The following is a 23,124-nucleotide window of genomic DNA, read 5'->3' on the forward strand; positions in this document are numbered from 1 at the left end:
CAGAATATTTGCTTCTTGCAATGATATAGCGGGTCTTTTGATCTATTTTTGAAGGCCAGTCGATTTCTTACATTCATAAATAATGTCATTACATTTATACGGATGGATCATAGGAACAAATATATACCTGTTTGATCATATATATCTCTAGCGTTTCTTACACAAATAGAAAGACGCACGCGAGATTAAATTCGCGACTAGTCAAATATTCAAAGGATCAATAAATAATCTTTCCTACTGATTCTTCATGTTTTCTTATAAAAAAAACATTTGATTGGTATATACATACATCCTATTAATGGGGAGATTTTTTCACAATATCTACTGTATTATACTTTGCGTGTATACGGTAAACGCTAAAATTCTTTACAAATGTGTTACAATGGTAATTTCTATTTCGAGTCTGTATTATCATCCATCGTACACGCGATATTAACGTTTACGTAAATTGAATTATGATATACTACAAGAAATCACATTGAGTGAATTTTATGGATTCATCGGACCAGACGTAAATAAACATTCGCGTGTTTGTCGTAATTTAAGTCCGAGAGGGTTGAGATTATAATGTGATATTTTTTTAGCTTTGTTATACAAGGTATGAGACTTAAAAGACATTAGAATAAATCGAAAATTATAATTGTTTCTGCCAACAATTTCCTAAGTGAAATTCAATTTACTCTTACATATTTTATCTTATCGCTGCTATATGCAATAACGAGTATCCATTAATCATTATTAAATTTCAATTAAAGAGAATAGTTAATGAAATATGAAATGAGTATGTACTTTTTTTGGTTTTATTGAATACTAAAATATCATTAAGCTAAATTATCGTTTAATTCTTATCTAATATTAAAAGAAAAATGTATTGAAAATGTAGTGAAAAATTGACTGGTAAAAAAAAATATTTTTTAGCTAATACATGTTTTTTTTCAACAAAGCAAGTATTTAAATTAAAAATTTTTAGTACAGGAATATCTAATAGCGATCAAAGTTTAAAGTTGCGTCAATATCGTAAAATACGTTTATCTTTTATTTCTTTAATTTTTTCTAGATAGATAAGTTTGAAATTTTTTAAAAACTAAGATAAAAAACTGAAGATAAAGAAAAATACATTTTAATAATTTAACAATTTTTTAAAATATATCGTTACGCGTGTTTTTTTATTCAAGTTTTTCTGCTAAAAAAAAGTTTACTTAAATTGAACAAAACAGTTTTTTTTAAATTATTTTTTAATAGTACATCAATATTTTTTTGAGCGGATTTATTAATCTATTGTTTGAGCGCATATTCGCTTGACAATGAACCTTTTGGTAATTTCATGGCGAAAATTCTTTGACCTGCTGATGCAAATTCAATCAGGATATTCCATGACATGTTACCGCATTTTTTTTCGGCGTGATTCTGTATTCTTTCTTCGAGGAAAAGACATTAATGCCGCGAGCACGCATAATCGGTCGACTGTTGCTTCCATAATGTCTGAACGTGATATATTAAATAGGATAAAATCTTGTTTATCGAATCATCGACAGCTTGAACGTGTATAAATACATAAAATAAATAAAACATCTTGAATTTTTACGTAATGTTTTATCCTATTGATTTCGAAAAATAAAGAGAGATAGATAAATTAGATTACATGTATTGTCAGACTACGGCAAAACTGGAATCGGTAAATTATAGGATAGTGAGATGAATGAGAAAATAGCGAATACTAAGAGAGTTAGTCTTTTTAAATTTTTTTTAGTAGGGTTCTTTACTTTGTTTGCTCCGATTTTGTTAATTTTATTTTCATTTAAGAATACGGATTAGAATATGAAGTTCGTTAAAAGAAGAATTATTGATGAGAGATTTAAAATATTACGACAAATTTCACGCTAATTTAATTAAAATTTTACGATAAATTTATATTTTGATATAATATGATATTTTATGATATTTATCTCAATATGAATAATATAATGGAATATATCTCTTCTAAAATTTAAAAATATAATTATAAAATAAGAGAAATATATATATAAGATAAGAGAAATATTAAAAAAAAAGAAGAGAAATATATAGATAAGAAAAATATAAAAAATATAGATTTATGTATCATATAAAAAAGTTATAATATTTTAACAAGGTTATTACTGGTTATACAAAACATTTTTTTATTAATTAATAAATAAGCTCATGATCAGGTAATCAAATAATTTCTCGAAACCTAAGGGCAAGATATAAACACATGTATAATACTTATATGTATATGCGTGTATGTAATACATACATTTGTGCATATGAAATAGGACAGTCACGTGATTGTTGTTTTTAAGAGTTTATAGCAGTGACTATAATCATTCAGCATCAGGCAATCATCTTTATTACATCGACTAGGTTTTTTAAGCACGCCGTATAAGAAAAATACACACATGCATAAACGAAATAAACGAAAAAATAAACAATATACAATTTTAATTTTTAAATTAAAGAACGTGAAATTTTTTTGAGTACAATTATGGACTATAATATCTACAATGATGTGATGATAAAAATTTTTATTTTTTGAAGAGATAAATTAAAAAATGTAATTATATATAAGTATTCTCGCCTTTTAAATATACACATATATATAATTAAATGTTCGATGCTGACATTATATTCATCAACAACATATTTATGTAACGATGTGTTCACGCAAGATAAATTGGTCGATTATCGGTAGGTCTTTGAACTTGTTATGCGAATTAAATGTAAATAGCACTATTATTTGAAATCGAATGTTTTCCTAAAGGAAAAGTTTTCACCCACGTATATTTTACAATCACACGTGTGTACAGATTTCTGATAAATGTCATCGTGAGACAAGCATCATAAATGTGAAAAGTTTTATACAGTTAGAAATATACATATATATGTTTTATTAAATAAAACAATTTATTTTTATGAATATTTTTGCAAGAAGTATTATCTATTCAATTTTTTTGAAGTAATAAAATAATGGGAATATTTTTTTAAGATTTATTAATTAAATATCGCTATTCTTTTGTACTATATTCTTTTATAATTTGTTTAATTTATTTTTATTTATTTATATTATTTTTTAAACTATTTTTCGCATCTAAACTCACATGCACGTTTTGAGAAAAATACATTCTATATACATAATTTTCTCATAAAAAGATAAACGTTGAAATTCGCATCTCCGAGAAATTGATGAACGGCTCGATGCTTTCAAGTGCATATAAATATGCAAACACATTCGCTGCTAAGAAAATGCATACGACGGTATCTGCATACTAGCGTATTCGTGCGATCGCCCGTTCGAAATGAAGTGTCTCTTTTCATCTCGTTACCTCAATACATCGCTGTTTGTCACCTTCCACAGATTATCTCTGAAGATTGTGCAAGAAGATGTAGTTTATCGATATCTATTTTAATCATATCTAGAGATCAATAAGTCTAATGTGTCATTCCTATTTCAACAATAACAAAGTCTGACAAGATGAATCTGATATTAATTGATTTATTGATACATCATGTGTCATCAGATAAATATAGATTTTTTTATAGTATTAAGATAAAAATTGTAGACCTGTATATATAATGCTAAAACTGTATAATTTTAAACTTTTATAATTCAAATGTATATATTTTTAATAATGTTTAACAGAAATTTTCTCATCGAATGAGATTCTTTACGGGACACGTCAGATCGTTGTAAATAAATTTTTTTTTTACAACAGAAACTTTTCCGTTCATGTTGTTTTGTTCTGTTCTGTGACACAAAACGGAACTTGTTCATGTATATCTCTTCCGGGTCTTTAACGCTACACGTTTATGAAACTTTGTACAAGTGTCGCGTCGCGTGACGTCTTTTTTCGGCCTTCAAGAGACTCCGCAATATCGCGCACACCTGACGCATCTCAATAATGCAGAATGTACTATGATACTGTGCATGTTGCTGGACGTCTTTTTATTGTTATCGCGTTTACGAGGCCGCGTCTACATAGTATACAAAGGAAAAAGTACCTTTAATCAAATTCTGAGGTATGTCCGTGACCGCTGCGTGCTGCGTGGTATAAGATAATAGTAGTTGCAATCGTACTTTCCGGAATCCGACACATTATGCACGTGCACCTTGTGCTAAAGCAGCCGGTCAATCGAGTATCTTAACGACTTAAAAGATTAAATACCCAATTAATTTCTTGGCTAGAGATTTATTTTCGATTAGGGTATACGCTACAGTAAAATCGCCCATTATACAATCAGAGATTATCTGCCTACTTAAAAAGATTAATAGGTTCATTTTTCGAATGAGGTTTGATTAGGATGTGAATGAAAACATTCGGATCGATTTAGCATATTGTTGGTCCTTGTGGTAAACAATGTTCTTAATTATAATTTAATTATAATTTTAATTGTTTATTAATTACAATTTAGAATTATCATTTTACATATAATTTATAATTTATGTAATGTAACTATCTATATAATTTATATATATATATATATATATATATATATATATATATATATAAAAGATTAAAAAAATATAGAAGTATAAAATTGTAAAAATAGAATAGAAATGTGGAAATATAAAGATACAAGGACGAAATTTATAGAGTTATAAAGAAATTTGTGTGTACTAGTGTGTGTATTCAAACATATGAAAAAAAAACAGAAAAATAAAAAAATAAATAAATATAAACAAAATGTGAAAGTACAGATTAATTAAAATAAATTATATAAAAATTACATATATATATATATATATACAATAACATTTATATATATATATATATATACAATAACATTTATATATATATATATATATATATATATATATATATATATATAAATGTCTCTATAATATTTGTCTCTTTTCTGCATATATCTCTCTTTCTTTGTAGTATTAGTATTACGTCGTTCAACAAGAATAATGGATTTGGGCGTCGCTTGTTGGCGTTCGATTTTAGACCGCTGGTAGAAGTTGAGAAAAAAGTGTTAATGTCGTCACGCTTCTCATTACTCTCGTTGACTCTTTGATATGCAGCACGGAACAAAGAAGGTTCGAGTTTTCAGAAAAGGCTGCCAGACAATGCGACTCGACGACGAGCGTGCGATCGACAGGAGAGTGTGTGTGTATTTCTTTCCAGTCCGTAGACACATAGACATCAGTGGCTAATGGTAAAATATTTTGCGCTTCTTCTCGGTTCAGTGGCGTGTCGCGTTGCACGGGAAACTCGAGCGTGTGTTTCCGCATGCATCAATTTGCCGGGAATGATGTTTACTCAAACATTAATGAGGCAAACTGGTGTAAGGTTCTTTTATTCTTTCTCGTTTAATAATCGTAATTATTTATAACAATGCTTATGTTTTTCGATTAAAACAGCACATTTGAATTATTGGCCTACATATATCACTTAGGGCTGCCATCTGTAATATTACTAACCCAGGACTAAAAGGTTTAAAACCCCGGATTTTGCCGACTAAAATCCGGACATCTATATATAATTTGTAATATAAAGTTATTGAAACTACTAAAATGATCAAAATAGAGGAATCTTCTATTTAGATTTTTAAACAGAAAAAATTTCAAAAATTACAAAAATTATAAATTGAGGGTTAAAAATACACAAAAAGAAGTTTATTAACTTTTATATACTTGGGTAATTTTTACAAATAAACTATTGGTATTTAATAAAAAAAATGTTATACAATTACAATCATACTAATTAATATAATAGGAACATATTCTAATATTTACCAATCAATAACAAAATTAACATTACTAGACGCTCGAAACCCGGACAACTTTAAAAAATCCTCCCCGGACGTCCCCGGACGCTTTGAAAAACTAGGACAAATCCGGGGAAAACCGGACGGATGGCAGCCCTAATATCACTACAACTTACACAAAAAACGCCTTTTAATTTTCCTAAATAATTTTTTTTCCGCGTAAATTTTAACGATGCAAATGTCATTTGTTAGTATTATAATGTATTGCTTTCCTAAAAAATATTACGCATTAAATTAATTTCTTTCGATATTAATCCTTACTCCGTATTGTTATTTTTGGCACCTTCTAACTGTACAGGTGGGTCAGCGTATTTTCGATAAGTTTATTAATATGTAAAAGTGTTTTAAAAAATCTGAAAAAATGTATATACCTTCTTTGAACATTCTAAATAAAGACTATTTGTTTTCGAGAAATTGACGTTGTTAGAAAAATCAGACAAAAATGATCCATCAGTACGAAGTAAGGGTTAATAATATACTTAATGTAAAATAATATAATAATGATTACCTACCATTGACAAGTTACAAAAAATAATAAGTAAAAAAATAATAAATATGCATCGTTGTTTTAAAGCGATGAGAATCATCTTCTTGTAAATAAATTTCATTCACTCAGGAGAGATGCTCGTTCCGCTTTTTGACGCGTTAAGTTACATCATTAACAATGTAAGCGATCCGCCACCGTTGAATTTCGATCCACCCTCCTAGTTTAACGAGACAGTTCCCCCGTTCGCGCTTGTTCGTACTTGTCACCGATGTACGTGATATTCGATCCGAGTGAGTAAAGCGCGATTCTACACGTACTACGAGTACTCTAGCCGCTGATTATAGATCGTAGACGGGTTTATGTACGCAGGTGCGCACTCTCGGGGATTTGTCAATTATGAAAGAGGTCGTAAGGTAGGACACTTTGAACGTGTCCAACGGCGACCAGTCTGACATCCCGGCTGGCCCGTGGAGTACCGGACTCGCGCGCGAACGTCACTCTCGTTACTCATCAACACCTTTGTCGATTGCTTATCGTTTCTTTTCTGCTTGACAAATTACTCTCCGTTCTACTTTTCTATACATCTCTCGACGGAAGGATCGACTGCTGGATCAGTACGATCGTTTCTGCAAATAGAGCACGCAAAAAAAGGATTGTTATTCTTTCCACGAAGAGACCGCCGCCTCGAAAATGAGTATCACCTTCCTCGCGAGGCTGGCTCTGCAAGTGCTGAGTGCAAAGTGGCGGCAATCGAAGAAAGGCGGAATGTTCAGGAAACGTCGATACGAACGCGGTTTCTATTGAATTTTTTTTTTTTTTTTTTTTTTTTTTTTTTTGCAATCGTTTCGCATCTCTCTCTGTCGACGAAAGAACCGCTCGCTCGTTCGCTTCATTGTGCATTGTCGCGGTCAGGGCAGGCCGCCGCTTGTTAAAGGCAACCTGGCTCGTTGAACCCGATGAGCTGAGGTGTGGTTATTCTCGCGCCGCGAAGAGAGACCGAAACTGGTTCGTTAGTCATCGCGTCGCGTTTTTTTTTTTCGCTTCGTTCGGCTTTATCTCATCGCGATAGCCTCTTTTTCTTTTTATTTTGTCCCTTCCTCTCTCTTTCTTTTCCTGATTTTGTATCTGTCCTTGTCTCCTTCTTCCTTTCTCCTTCCGCAGAAGTTGGCTGGCGATCAACACCTAAAATTCAACTTTACCAATAACTATTTATAATTACTATTCTTCTTCTTTATTTTATTTTCATTTGTTAGCTATTTTTTCCTACCTCTACTATCCATCATCTTATTATTTCCTCAGTCACATCCTGTCATTATTCATCTCAAACGATAAGCCGAATAAAAGCTGATAAAGTAGACTGTCGTATCAAATAGATAAACTTTGGGTATAATCCACCGCGTTACCAATCGTCGTTCGAAAGAATGTTGCCATCATGTAGATGTAGCGTGTTCAATTAATGATGAATCATCGCATTGGCAATCGCGCAACTTTTGATAACGAGAATAATTTTTACCGAGAATCGCTTGGACATCTGTCAGCTTTCGTTCGATAAGTGGATCGATCCGAGCTCACGTCGATTGTCGACTGGCTAGCAATCGCCGTTGAAGCAGTTTTAAATACATAAGCATTCCCGTGGGAGGAAAATTCAGGAGGTGTTATCCTGAAAACAATAATAATAATAATAATAATAATATCATCTCTCGTGGTACGATGATGGAGTTCGAAACACAAGCGTTGATCAAGCTTTGTTTCTCTTCCCGCCCACTTACCAGGGCAAGGTACGTGACTTTGAGCACTTTACTCGGTTGCGACTGTACAAGAATGATAATCTCTTACGAAAGTAAATAATTTTATGCATATCTTATCTAAAAAATCAGAAATTAATCGCGAACACTTGGTTCAATAAAAATGAAAAGATTACTTGTGAAATAAAAACCGCACATGATATATTGCAGAAAAAAATCACTTATGTTTACCATAAATGATAATATTGCAGTTAATGATGTATTGCTGTATAATAAAAATTTGATATTTAAGATATTACGAAATTGGCGTACAAAAACAAAAAAATTATCTTTTTATTATTTCTAGATAGATTGCAAAGTTAAATTATTAATTTAACGTAATGATTCATTTTTATTTCATATTTTATAAATAAATAAAAAATTGAAGCAATATTTTTGATTGATTTTTTTTTTTGTATCTCCTACATTATATAATTACTATATTTATTTATCAAAGAAACATCTATCATGTAAACTATTTATCAATGAAACACACTAGTTATGCTTATCGGTTTATAAAATTAACTTAATAATTAATACATTTTTTATTATAACTATATAAACTATTAAAAAAAAATAATTCTCCGTTAGAAGAATCAAAAATGTTGAATCAAATAAACAGGTCAAAGTACTCTCATAAAAAATTACAGCGTACGTCCATTCCAATTATCTTCGTCTCAAGTTGCATTTGATGTTTTGTTTGTAGGTCTGCGGGGTCCATAGGCGCGAGGTCGGCACCTAGCACACCCTTGCAAGCTGTCCCCGATGCGCCGCAGGCTGCGGGCCAGCAATCGATCAGCGGGTCCCAGCTCACCGTGGCCGGCGCCAGCTATCCTCAGCCTCCGAGGAGCCCCAGTCACGCGGCCTTGCGATGTAACGACAGGTGAGGTCTCGCTCGTAAAATTCGCGAATTTTATGTAATCACAAATCTATAATAACGAGTCTCAGTTTTTCTCGTGTGAAATCAAACAACCGGTACATAATGGTAATATATTATTAATTTATGTTATAGACAAGTCGCGGAGGAAACATTACAAGTAGATATAGAGATAATAAATCGAGATATTAATTTTAAGCAAAAAGTTTCAAACATGACGTACGAATTATGTGATATAATATATATGCGAATTTTAATATCTCATTTATTTAAGCATCTATTTTATTCAATTTTTATTTAGAAATTATACGGCGTATATTAAATGCTCTATAACTTACAAAGGTATGCACTTCCTTTGACGTTTCGATATTCTTTCTGCGACAGAATATGATGAATAGCTCTGCGTAAATGCGCGTTTTTTTATTTTTAATAACATTATCAATGTTGAAGATCTATTTTTGCGGAATAGACGATTGCTCGTATGACTCGATATCGGCTCTCGAAAATTATCAATGAGGCATCTCTGATATGATAATGTCACACCTGCATACACATTGCAGAGCAGTGAGGGAGGAGAGCGATTATGGCAGAAAACAAGCCGTTACATATTTTAGCGATAAGACATTATAATTAACTTGTTTCTCTCTCTCTCTTTCTCTCTCTCTTTCTCAGAAAACATATTTCCGTACGATATAGCTGCCACACATCATAAGTATCTATATACTGCCTCTATTGGTTGCAGTTATTTACGGTGCTCAAATATTATAACGGCACACGTACGGAATATGTTGGGTATGTGAGGTCAGACAACTTTTTCTGGTCGATGAGACTTTAACGGAAAATAATTATACGGGAAATAATTATGTAACAACTAACAAATGGAAATTTTAGCAGCATTTCTACAATTAATTAACAGATGATTAAAAAAAACAACACATTTTTTAATAGTATAAAATATATTATCTCTAATCTCGGTTGTATGTAATATATTGAACAACGTTCGTAAAGATAATCGGTTCTCTCTCTCTTTCTTTTTTTGTCTTTTTCGTCTAATGATTTTATTTACGTGTGTGAATAATCTATCGATTAGATTAGATAACACACATATTAATTATAGTAAACATATGAATTATTATTATTTGTACCTTGAAAAATGATTCGGTTCAGTTTTTTAATTAATCATATATTATTTTTTCTCACAAATTCACGATTGTGTAATATTGGTTGCATTACTTTGTAAATTATCAGATAATTTTTATCACCACGTATCGATTTTTGCAGCTAAAGTATTTTCGAAATTAAAATCTTGCGTATCGTATTCCGAATCAGGCAATACTCGGGACATAGATTGGAATTTCCATTCCATGTTTAGCGTTAAATATCGCATAGTTAGACAGCATTCGTAACGTTAAATCATGTTGAGAATAGAAGTATGTTTTGAAACAGTTCAATCGTGTGGGAATGTTTTGCGGCTATTCTTACAATAGCTGTACGACGCATGCCGTCCATAAACGGTTATTACAATACAAAACATGACGTCGCAGGTATTATCAGCGTAAAATTGCCTTTTGTGATTAAGCCATTTACAAAACATAAAAACTCGTCAATTTTCTGACAGCATCACACGATGTTCCTTAGATAAAATTAAAAAGATTTTATTTGTAAAATGAAAAAGTTTATTTTTTATAATAAAAAGAAAAAAAGATTTCATTAAGAAGACGGTTCTTTTTCACATAAAATCATCTTTCGTAAATTTCTTCCGTACGATTACAATCGATCTTTCCTATAAAAAATAATTAATTACGTAGTTTTTTTTACTATTTACAAAATTCGACTTTTAACGTCGAATTTTTTAATTAAAGAAATCTGCGCATTTCTTTTTTACCGTACTGTTTGCCATACTTTTTCTTAAGATATCTTGACACGTCAAAAGAAAAACTGATATAACCTGATAAATATGTATAATTCTTTTTTATGCTAAGCCTTCATTAATGCTAGTCTGTTCAATCTAAGCTTTTACATTTCATTCATATTTATGTTATGGAAATGCTATTCCATTCAATAAAAAAAAATTTTAGAGGTCAATTTTAACAGCTTGTCGATAGAGATTACGATTGCTCTTCATATACAATGACATACAGGGACTGTGTCGCAAAAGATAATCCGGAACAAGGAAGATATGCGTGTACAAAGTATAGCCCTTATCAGTGCAATGTAAATGTTAATACACCGGAAAAAAGAACGTTCAATATTCGCTTCCTGTCTCGTTCTTACTCGTGAACGTCTTCAAGATTGCATCGAGGTTCGCTAATCCTATCACGATGCCACAATAAAGCCTTCTCGCGCTTCTTATCGTAATCCTCGTCCTCCTCTCCGTCTGCCAATTTTTTTCGATCTTGTCACGTATTATTATCAGACTTACGTTTGCATTCGCCATTTATCGCCGCATGACTTTTTTTCTGCGATGGCTCAACAGACGCTCCAAACAGTCTCTCACGTGTTATCATCGACGTCGACAGCGGATTGTTAAACCTCAGCGCGATTCTACTTGAAGTAGTCACGCGTTAGACTGCACATCGAGCGGTCGCCTTTATGTATGAAAGAAAGATGAATCGACACGGTCAGTGATTCGGATTGAGATTAACGTTTTCGTTATTGCAGTATATTACTTTGATCGGGAGAAATCTTGGTTGTAAGAGATTGTTGAAATTTTCAAAAAGTGTTTGAAGACTTCCGTATTGTTTTACGATACGGATTTTGTTATTATTTACAGCTTGTTATTATATAAATCTATATCTGTATTACTATCAAATGATAGTAATTACGTAATAGTGATTTTTGATACGAAAAGCTAAACATGGATATTTAGTTATTTATATTATTCACATTTTTTTAATTATACACTGAAAGAAAATTGTGTTGAATCAACAACATCATTATAGTTGAAATTTATTTTATTAATTCAATAGCATTATTAATCAAATCAATACGTGGCGTTATTAATTTGATCAATAATGTTGTTGAATTAATAAAATAAATTTCAACCACAATGCTGTTGTTGATTCAACACTATTTTTTTGTCAGTGTAGCGATAGATATTCTCTCTGCACTTGTCAGATGTATTCGAGTTTTCACGAGTATAAATTTTTTTATAAATAAATTATATAAATAAATTTATAAATAAGGAACTTAAGTATATCACAAACGTTTTACTTATTTTAAATAAATTTAGTTATTTTTTAAAATTAATTTGATAATAAAATTGTGAAAAGTAAATACAGAAAATTATATTAGATCTTGATACAGTTTATTTGATAAATGTATCTAGTTGTTGTCTTTTCGTGTCGAGAAAAGTGTAAAACTTGCTCATTTAATTAAAAATAATCCTTCCTTATGCAAAACAATTATAAGAAATATCTAGTGAAATCATTTGTCTACGTTTTATTTTGCAATATTGTGTCGAAATTTTCAAAAGTGTGTGAAGGCTTCCATATCTTTTTATAATACACGGATTTTGTCATTCACAGCATCATATATGACTCTATATCTATATTATTATCAAATGATAGTAATTTTTGATACGAGTTGTTGATCACTGCGAACAAAAGTGTTTATATGAGATTTCCTCGAGTTTTAAAACGTAAAATTAGAGAAACAACGAAAAATGCAAAGATGGGCCAAACGCGAGTGGAAGTGTGGGGCAACGATTTGTGGAGTCTCTCTATTATGGGCAAGAAGGACAAGACAGTCTCTGAACAGAGCACGTCTGACAAGTTAGTTTTTTGTGTTTTTTTTGGCAGGCGGTATTATGCCATGACGTTGCAATCGTTTTCAAAGTTGTTATATAAAAGATCATATAAACTTGTTAAGAAAAATCATATAAATTTGTTGATGTTTGTATAAATTATATTGATATTTAAAAAAAAGTGCAAACACAGATAAAATATGTGGAGAAGCGGTTTCTTAATTTTTTCAACTTTGTACAAATTGCGATAAGCGCGAAAAAATAATATAAATATAAATGATAAAAGTCGATCTACTTGATATTATTTTCCAACGGAAATTAAAATGGAAATTTCTATTTCAATAATTATTATCTTTCTCGTCATAATTTATAATTCAAAATGCAAAATATCTGGCTGTTTTTTTAATTAAGTAAGAACCGAAATCCATAAAATTAATCTCAAAGCGAGATATCTTAAGTCACCAAAGTTTGCAATTAATTACTATATTTAATTATCATGGAGAAAAAAATATCTTTTAATCTTAAAACCTTTCACCCAAGCATATTCGCATACAGCATACAAACAAAAAGTATATTATGTAATACGTATAGTCTGTAAGTATTCAAATGTGATGCAAGAGAAATATTAGTTGAATCATGTAAGCTTCGGCAATACAGAAAAAAAAAATAATTCCTGTATAATCATCAAGTTGTTGTGTGTTATCATCATGACTCTTTGGTGTTAGAAAAATCAATGATATTTGATCTCGAAATTTTATTCCGTCTTTTAAATTTGCGTTTGGATATACTCTAGAAAATAGTTTCTAGTTTAAAAAAAACGTTTATTACGATGCAAATATAAACGTTGAATACGCATAAGCAGGATATTCTCCTTTGACGTTTCTTCTTACCTGATAATGTATATCTTTGAGACAGGATGCTGTTCTAAGTGTGTGATGACGTATAGTGAAATATATAGGTGTCGACAAAAGGAATAGTCTCAATTGACCTTTCAAGGTTGTAAGGATTTTGTTTCGTTTAACAAGTTATGATTAAATGAATCTGTTATTTTTTTTCTAAGAATATGTTAAAGATAAAATATATTTGGATTATATATTGTTTCATTAATTATTTTTTATAATTAATATAAGAAATATTTTTATAATTATAATTACTGTTACATATACAAAAGAATTTTTATTGTCACGATAATTGTACGCTATTATTAATGCAATTTTTATGTCGAATAATTCAGAATATTCGAACATTTGAATATTTCAAAAAAGTTTAGCCTTTTGTCTAAATTTTTATCCTCTCTTTATTAAATTTTTATTTTGGCAATTATTCGAATATTTTAGAAAAATTTAAACTTTTCTGAATCAATTCTTAATTTACTATTTACATCAGTACGAATGGTTCATACTTGCTACAACATCCTTAGATTATTTTTTAAGGAAATAAGAATTTTTGTATATTTAAGAATTTAAATATATATAATTATCAAGTGAATATTCTGCCGCATAATGTCTAATATCTATTAGTGGGGGTTTTACATTTTCGCGCTTTTTCTTTATTTTCAGTCACCTTTCGAAGCCGTTGAGTAGGAGTACACCATCGATGGCAGCTGGCGGCGCGCAGACTCCAGCAAAGGTTAGCAGATCCTCATCGAGGTCGTCGCCGACGTCGACTAGCAGTGCGAGACAGAAGAAGTTTCACAGGCATTTCAGTCAGGTAGAATATTTTCATCATTCCCTTTCTGTCTCCCTTTTTTCTTACGTCACATACAGATGATTATTATTATAGTTATAAAACGAGCGAGGCTCCCGTGAAAATTTTTATCCTAACTCGTAATCTCTCTTGTATAATATGCATAAATCACTACATGTTTGTTTTTATATTTTTAGGCGCTTTAAAGAACTTAAATGCAGAGGTGTATATTTAATCGGCGTATTCGTTTCCTCAAAACGATTATAATTGTTTGTAAGAAGATATATAAGAAGAAGGAGGAGAAAATACTTAATAAATGTTACCTTTCTTTTAATAAATAACGTAATTCGTTTAATCCAAATCTATTATTTAGCTTTTTCTTATCTGACAGATAACATTTTCAGGATGTAAATGCATACGTCAATGCACGCCTCGTCTGCGTACAGTATAAAAATAATTCTGCTTATCTGTCGGTAAACTTCAGAGAAGCAAAAGACTCGAATGTTTAAATACAACAGAATTAATGGCATACGTTATTAAGATGTATCAGAATTCACGATTCGACGAGTATAGCCGATTTTTTTATCAGATAAAAATTTATAATAATATATAGCGTCACACCGTATGAAAGCTGCGTAGAATTATTGATGAATATATAAGCGTGGTACACAAGTGATACACACATTGACATTGTTTGACAAACAAAGTATCGTGTATCAACTTGCGATCATGTGCGTCTTTAGAACGAAGACGATCGTTGAAGGAGAATCAACCTCGGCGATCTTTAGAGCGCAGAAAAAGTATTCCTAGGAAATATCAACAAACTAAGGGAATCTCATGTGTCATTGATCGCGCTTAAGTCGCATGCCTCTCGTTGCAACCTTGGGAGAAGAGCAGTACCAACCTAATGCGTAGCATTCGAAATCTCGTTTTCAGGTAGCGGACGACGAGCACGTGCTCAATTATTACAGCTGCGCCCTGGTAGGCGATATCCTGCTGCAAGGTCACCTGTACATCACGCCCAACTACTTCGCCTTCTACAGCAACGTGTTCGGTTACGTGACGAAGCTGCTGATACCGACGGCGTCGGTGCTGAAGATCAGCAAGGAGAAGACTGCGCGTATCATACCGAATGCGGTGGCGGTGGCCACCGAGGAAGAGCGACATGTCTTCTGTTCCTTGCTGTCGCGCGACTCGACCTACAAGCTGATGAAGCAGGTCTGGGACGCGGCGTTAGAACCGCGCACGCCGGATGTGTTGCCGGTGCTCGACAGCGAGACTGACAAGCTAATGGCGCCGGACCCGCTGCTCGTCGACGATTCCGAAGTGAACGCCGCAGAGGATGAGTCGAGCATGTCTGAGAGCGGCACCGATGTCACGGCGACGACTTCTTCCAGACCGCCAACCGTCTGCGTCGACACCACCGACGTTGCGCCCGTGGCTCTCAGCAGGCCGAGTTTGCCGCCCGCCAGGTAAGTTTCTATCTTTATTATTTGTGTATGAACAATTAAAATCATTTCATCAAGTCTAATTGATTGTGGTGAAGTGATTAGACTTGAATTATTTTAATTGAATTAAATATAATCACGAGAGTTTAATTAATTGTGCAAACTTAATTAAGATAAGTCAAATAAAAACTTGGAAAGAAAAATAAAAATATATATAATAATGTAATAGAAAATAAAAAATATAAATATTTGTCTGTATTTTGCACAAAATCGTAATAAATTGATAAGTAATTTTTGCCGAGTCTTCTTAGTTTACACAGCGTTTTGTGATAAATGATATATACTAAATTTATTTTTGTGACTAATGATCATTCCGTTTGTTTTCAGATTGGAGGCAGTGGTATTAACAAAGACGCTGGTGCCCAACAGATCCGGTAGATTAAGATTTCTCTTTGCCAACGGATTGAAACCCGGTATGGTGATAGCGATACTGGTGGCTCTCTTGGCAATTCTCTACGTATCGGCGGCTCTAATGATGATGCGTATCGACAGGCTGCACACCGCTTATCTTAACCACCCTCTCGTCTCTCCAGAACGTTTCACGCAGGATCGACTATTGCATTATCTTAACACTAATCTGGATCAGATTGTGAAGGTAACATATTATCTCGTTTATTCGTGTATATCGATGATTATACTAGAATGATAAACTCTCTCACCAAACAATGAAATAATACAAAGTATCAAATAAGGTATGTGAGATTTTTTTAAATAATTTTTTAAATTTTTAGCCACTTTTTAGATTTTGATTGTTTTGAAAATAATTATAAAAGAAGAAGAAACAAGCTGTAGACACCATTTACATATTAATTCTCTCTCAACATTTTATTTTATAATTTTCATTATAAGATATAAAAAAATACATGAATCACTTTATTACACATATTTACACCAGATGTTCAAATTTTATCTTATCGCGATTCACAAAGATAACTTGCGAAGAGAATCAGCGGTGAGATTTTTTTTGATGACGGCATCTAATCGATCTAAGCCCCTATCCATGTCCTTCAAACATAGGGAAATATTTTCGTATATTTGTAGGTGCGGCAAAGTCTGCAGACACTATCGCAGCAATTCGTAACGATGAGCCAGGGTGGTAGCGAGACGGGGCCGGCCGGTGGCGTGGTGGAACCGGAAGACGCACCGAGTTAGCCCTCGACCGTGAAACTCGATATAATTCAGCTAAAAAATGGCACGAGACTCCGTCGTCCCGCCGGTGCACGTGACATCGTCTCGTAAACGACGACGTCGACGTCATTTTCGTTTTTTCTTCGTTATTTCGTTCTATCGCCGTGTTAATTGTCGGCGGCCGCGAGGGCGATCCTTCTCCGCGAAACCATTGCGCGATTGTCCTCCTCAAATAAACGTCGTTATTGTCGTTTTTAGTACCTAGACTTCCGAGGGAGTTTAGAGAGGCAACCGTCTCGTAAAACGAGAGACCTCGGGGAGCGCCTCGAGCGAATGTTAAAACGAACCTCGCACGTGTCCGCGGACTAGACAGGGGCGAGGCGGATCCGTGCGCTTGCAGATTGTGTAGGTTGCTTCGACTACAACCGCGTGTCCACGCGTACACGTATACATAAATATACCTCAGAACATAGAAAACGATGAGGATAGAGTAAGTTCGCGCGGCGAGCGAAGAGGGGTTTCTGCTCTTCTCTTCTTCTTCTTCTTCTTTTTTTTTTTTTTTCTCCTTTCTTTTTAAACTAGTCACGTGTGTACCTAATAAGCCCCGGGGTACGACAAAAGAAGCAAAATGAATAAAACGGTATATGTATATATACATAGTATATATATAGTTGTATACATATATATATATATATATATAAAGTATCTATACATACAGATATAGATTAACAACAGTGCATATTTCGCGATTACTTGTTCGTTACTTATGTAATTTTGAGCTAGTCGGGCACTACTCTATTTCACCGCTGCTATATACATATATATATAAATATAAATATATATATATATATATATATATATATATAATTAAAATACTATTATATAGCATCATAATTGGATAATCTTATCTCGATATAGCGTACGTGATACACGATGCGCGCGCCGAGCGACGATACTCCGATGAGTATCGACCGAGATAGTATAATAGAGGAGCTCGCTTTCCTTATTCGCCATTAGCTCTTTCAGTACCTGCCTTAAACCTGCATTTAATTATGGTAAAAAGTTTTTAACAAATATTCTATCCTCTCTCTCTCTTTCTCTCTTGCCACATCCATTTTGGGAACCTTGATAAAAGTAACCTCGGCTTTATATATATAATTTTTTCTGCTATCTCTCAGCAAGATTTTGCGAGTATGCTGTTGGTGAAGACACAGTGTGTTACAGTTCCATGCCAAGCAGCAGAATTATAAATGTAAATATTAAAATCATTGGACAGAATAATGCGACTTTCCTAAAAGTTTGGAGATTGACGGATTAAAAAAAAAAAAAAAAAAAAAATATATATATATATATATATATATATATATATATATATATATATATATACATTCTAGATTTCTTCTATTATTGTAAATGGTCAGTTTTTATAAAAACTTTCCCGTTAAAAAGAGAAGTGTAACTTATCTCAGAATTATTCACACTGATAATTTTAACGTGACTTTTGGTGTTTGTATAATATCTTGTTTAAGTAATTCTCGATGTCTTTGCTAATCGTAGCGTGTAAATTAAACTAATTTGTAATAAATTACAGATCAGAATGAGGTTTTTGATGAATTTAAATGAGAGAGGGAAACAAAACGAAGACTCTTGCCTAAATATTAACATTTGCATATTTATATCCCACGATGTGCGAGAATGAATGTTTACTTAACGGTCAGAAAATTAAGCAAGATTGATAGATGTTGATTATAAAATTGAATTGAATCGACAGGGAGAAGATGATAATGTTTTTATATCTAACTCGGTACTGAAAGGGTTAAATTGCGCAGTTTGGGTGAATTTGGAGATGCAAGAGAATTCGTGTTCTCTTGCGCACGACTGTTACTATTATTATTATGCTCTCGATTGTTTCTGGAAGTAACGATAGCGTTATACCTATCTTCTTCTGGAGTTAAGACGATCGCGCGAGTCGTATCGAAAGTGGCTCTAAAATTCGCGTTAAATTTTGAGAATCTTGTTGAAACATACATATGAGGTCATCGACCTGTTGTAGTATCTCACTTAATTCATTTATGTTCAATCGACTGTCAATGGTCCATTGCACATATAAACTATTTTTAATTTTGTATAATATTTAAGAAGGAGAGGGAGTTGTTAAAATATATCGATTATAAGATACGACATGCAATTAAATATTTTTAAAAAATTCTCTATTCGATTCATCAACTTTGAAAGTTGATATTATATTTTAATATAATATTTATTTTATTAAATAATATTTATTTTATTAAATAATATTATATTTTAATGTTTAACATTTTTCTTAGAAAAATATATTTTACAGATTATTATATTAATAGAAAAATTATGATTTTAATTCGATTTTACGAACATGTAGTTGTACATTTAGAAACATTCATCCGAGCATAGATGAATTAAGTTCGCATTTGCCTCTTGTCACATCTTCGAGATAAACGGCTCGCGCGCTATGTTCGCGAAATATTTCATTTGCTCGAACAAGTCCCGAAATCGTTGCACTTTTCGAGAACGGAATGAGGAATGTTCAAAGAAAAGGGGAGAAGAGACATTATATTATAATATGATGGGAGAAAGGGTGGAAGTTTTTTGACTGTGATAATAGGATCATGAATGCGTGCTCACATTGGCACGATCGCGCTTAGCTCTTTAATGCGCGAATCTTTTCCGCGCAATTGTTTTCGCAAAACAGATTAGAAAAAAGATGTTACATTTATATACAAGAAAAAATATATACACACAAACACACGTGTGTATACGGAAAATGCAATCTGTGCGATTATTCGAGAAAGAGACATCATTCGTTGATCTTTCCGAGGAGAAAGGAAACCAGTGACAAGCGCGATCGTGCTCTCTTTGAGCTGAATATGGGATCTAAGAGAAGTGCTGTTATATTAATTAGCTATATTTATAAAAGTGTAAAGAGAAAGAGAAAAGAAGCGTTTAGGAGAAATTCTCTTAAACTCTTAAGTGTCTTCTATAATTGGTACGTTGTTTTGTTAATTATATTAATAGGATATACAAACGGTATTTCGGTATTATTTTAAGTTTCGATCTTTTATGGAACATTACCATTATTGTTACGTTTTTATTTTATCGATTGATTACTTTAAATATTTTATCGTAACTTGTGCAAGAAACGAGGTAACACGACACGATCTAACTGATAAATTTATTTATTCTTTTTCAATTTTTTTTACGAAGACAGGACGGGGCAAGCAATATTCCTTTCGCGTGTCCAGATTGGAAATGTGTACGACTCAACTTCGTGTGGAATTAATATTCCCTTGATGCGTTTTACAAATAGCGAGTTAGTTCGACCGTAAGAGAGACATATGATCCATATGTTTCTTTGTATCCATTATTAATGACTTATTAGAAGGCGGAAGTGTTTCGATTTATGCGCCAAAAAAAAAAAAAAAAAAAAAAAAAATCGAACGCGAAGCAGACTTGTGAATCGCTTTGCCGGAAAGCTTTAAACGAGATTTTACAAGCCTTACATCTGTTGCAACACACTCATATGATGAATACTTGGAATTTCTAATCTTTCGATCCACGTATATTTGGATGATATCGCACGTATATATAATTGGACGATACGCGACGAAGATCGATTTTGCGATTCGTTTTATCATTCAATTGATAAAGTAAAACTGATTAGCCATTTACGAAAGAGTCAGCAAGAATCAATCACGAAAAAGAAAATTAAAACAAGTTAACAGCTCTGTGAAATTAAAACTGCAATTTTTCAAGTCTAAAATTATGAATTTAATTTCAAGAAATAAATCTCTGTTACTCTTAATTTACCCGAATTTTGCAAAACTCATTGTCGGAATAAAATGGCTCCCAGCGCGGAGATGTGTGTGATTATACATTCTAAAAAATATATTCCATGAATATTTAAGATTATATAATAGAGTGTATTTAAAATTAACAACATCAATAAAAAGAAATTTAAAAAATAGATAAATAATTTAAAAAAATTTTTTTAAATTTTTGATCAAGTTAATGAATAGAGCGAAATGTTTGAAAAGAATTTAAAAAAAGATGGAAATAAAATTCTTGTTATTCTCTTTTATTATTTTGATATAATTTTTTACGCAGCAAAGAGTCAAGTTTATAGGATCAATCTTGGAAATCATTAATGGCTATCAGTTTCGAAAGAGATTCGGAAAGGAACGTCGTAACGTTTGCGAGGATCGTAGCCAATAAACGCGAAGCGAGCCAAGTCCTGTGCCAAAAGATTTGGTAGAAATTGAGTGAAAAATCCTTAATGAAAATGCGCTTGTCCCTGTTGATTGTCGTGCGCTCGTACAGCTTTTCCGCCACATTAGGGAATCGATGTTTTACAAAACCTGCTACCTAGAGAAAAGTTGTGACGAATTATAAGAACTGTTTTTCACACAACGGGATGGCATTATTAGCAAGGTATCGATCATATCAATATGTGATTATTTGCAGAAAATTAAATTTTTATCGAAGCGATAGTTTATTCACATCGATACTTTATAAGTCGAATAATTAATTTTTTTCTATACGAATCATATATCTTATATTACTCATTCGATCACATTTCTAGTCAATATTTTTTGATACACTAATATACATATATAATATTAATCATAGATATAGTTTTTCTGCAAAAGATTGTTCAAATGATGGAAAAATTTGCAGAAAGTTTATTGTGTTTGCAGCTACAGATACATAATTTTGAATCTTTATTTCAACCTTGATTTTTCAGATTGGATATACATTTAATTTCACAAGTTTATTCCAAGTTTTTTTTTTTTTTTTATTTTTAAGGATTTTTTTTATTCCCAAATTTGTTAATTTTTTACAAGTAATCGCAATTTAATGATCGATATTTTAAATTGCGGCAAGAAAGGCATTTTTTCCATGCGAACAACGTAATCTGTAGAAGCCGCGGTGAAGTATGAGAGAGATGATGATTGAAAAAAAAAATGCGAAAGATGAATCCCCGATCCGGAAATTACCCAAAGCGAATGTTGCGTTAGTTAATTGTATTGCGTAGTCGGTAGTACATCCCTCGTTCTTGTTTATATATGACTGCTACTTGCCTTATCGTAATGTTTTTAGACTTTTTAGATAGGTGCTCAACATGCAAAGTCCGTTTATTTAAGGATACACGGATGTGTATGCGCAGCGAGATTAATATCGGACATGTGCGCGCTTCGTGTATTGCCGGATACAATTAAAGGTCTCATTTAAAGGTATATTTCTGGTTTATAAAGTAAGATGGTAAATTTACAATTTAGAATGGCTATTTGCTAACAGACAGCTGAAAGATATGCAATTTCTTAAGTCTTCGTGCGTGTGTGTATATATATATATTTTTTTTTTGTAAAAATATATATATAAAAATTGATATAAAAATATTAAATTCCTTGTTTTAACGAATTAAAATATTAAGCATAAATTTATTATTGTATACATGTTTTATTTTAAATGTATGTTTATATTTAAGATAATGTTGAGAAAAGAAATATGTAAAATATATAAATATTTATTATTTAGAAAATATATAGAAATGTGACGTAAAATAAGAATTGGAAAATAAAGAATGAAATCAGATGTTAAAGATTGTATCGTGTAAAAGGCCTTTACCGCAATACCCGAAATGCGCAGATGAAATATTTGTTAAAGGTGAAATTGCGCGGCCATAGAGAGAGAGAGAGAGAGAAAGAAAAAGAGAAAAAGAAAGAGATTCGTGCCCGCAATTATTAGATCTCGCAATTGTTGCGCGCACGCGAGAACTCGCGTATGGCGAGAGGGAATCCAAAAAACTACAGACCAATAATTTACTACGTAATTTGTGTAGCTCGATACACAGAACGTAAATAAATTTGTGAAAATATCAAACAGCCGTGTACAAACCGATTACTTCATCCAGTCTATTTTATTTCCAATCTTATTCCCTTCTACGCAGGCATTTCGCGTTGTCGGCGAATAATCGGCAAACATTGACCACAACGTCCACTATCGAGAACCTACAGTTTATCAAATTAATTACCACTGTACTGTTCGATAAGATACAGTCCTCCAATTAAGGACTTTATCACGAAAAA

At 32.2% G+C, this 23,124-nt stretch overlaps 1 protein-coding gene across 6 annotated transcripts in view; it reads left to right on the forward strand.

Moving 5' to 3' along the window:
- Positions 1–22,918, forward strand: part of LOC140665029 (uncharacterized) — a 63,343-nt gene extending 40,425 nt beyond the window's left edge. For 4 of the 6 annotated variants that reach the window (XM_072890700.1, XM_072890701.1, XM_072890703.1 and 1 more), the window contains 5 exons: positions 8,765–8,941; positions 14,240–14,390; positions 15,282–15,838; positions 16,202–16,469; positions 16,916–22,918. In XM_072890700.1, the coding sequence (XP_072746801.1) occupies positions 8,765–8,941; positions 14,240–14,390; positions 15,282–15,838; positions 16,202–16,469; positions 16,916–17,026 (1,264 nt within the window). In that variant the 3' untranslated portion in view covers positions 17,027–22,918. The remainder of the gene's footprint in view (positions 1–8,764; positions 8,942–14,239; positions 14,391–15,281; positions 15,839–16,201; positions 16,470–16,915) is intronic. The other 2 variants (XM_072890702.1, XM_072890699.1) reach the window with 1 other exon arrangement.
- Positions 22,919–23,124: the final 206 nt, after the last annotated feature.

This window comes from Anoplolepis gracilipes, chromosome 4, assembly GCF_047496725.1.
Source record: "Anoplolepis gracilipes chromosome 4, ASM4749672v1, whole genome shotgun sequence".
NCBI lineage: Eukaryota > Metazoa > Arthropoda > Insecta > Hymenoptera > Formicidae > Anoplolepis > Anoplolepis gracilipes.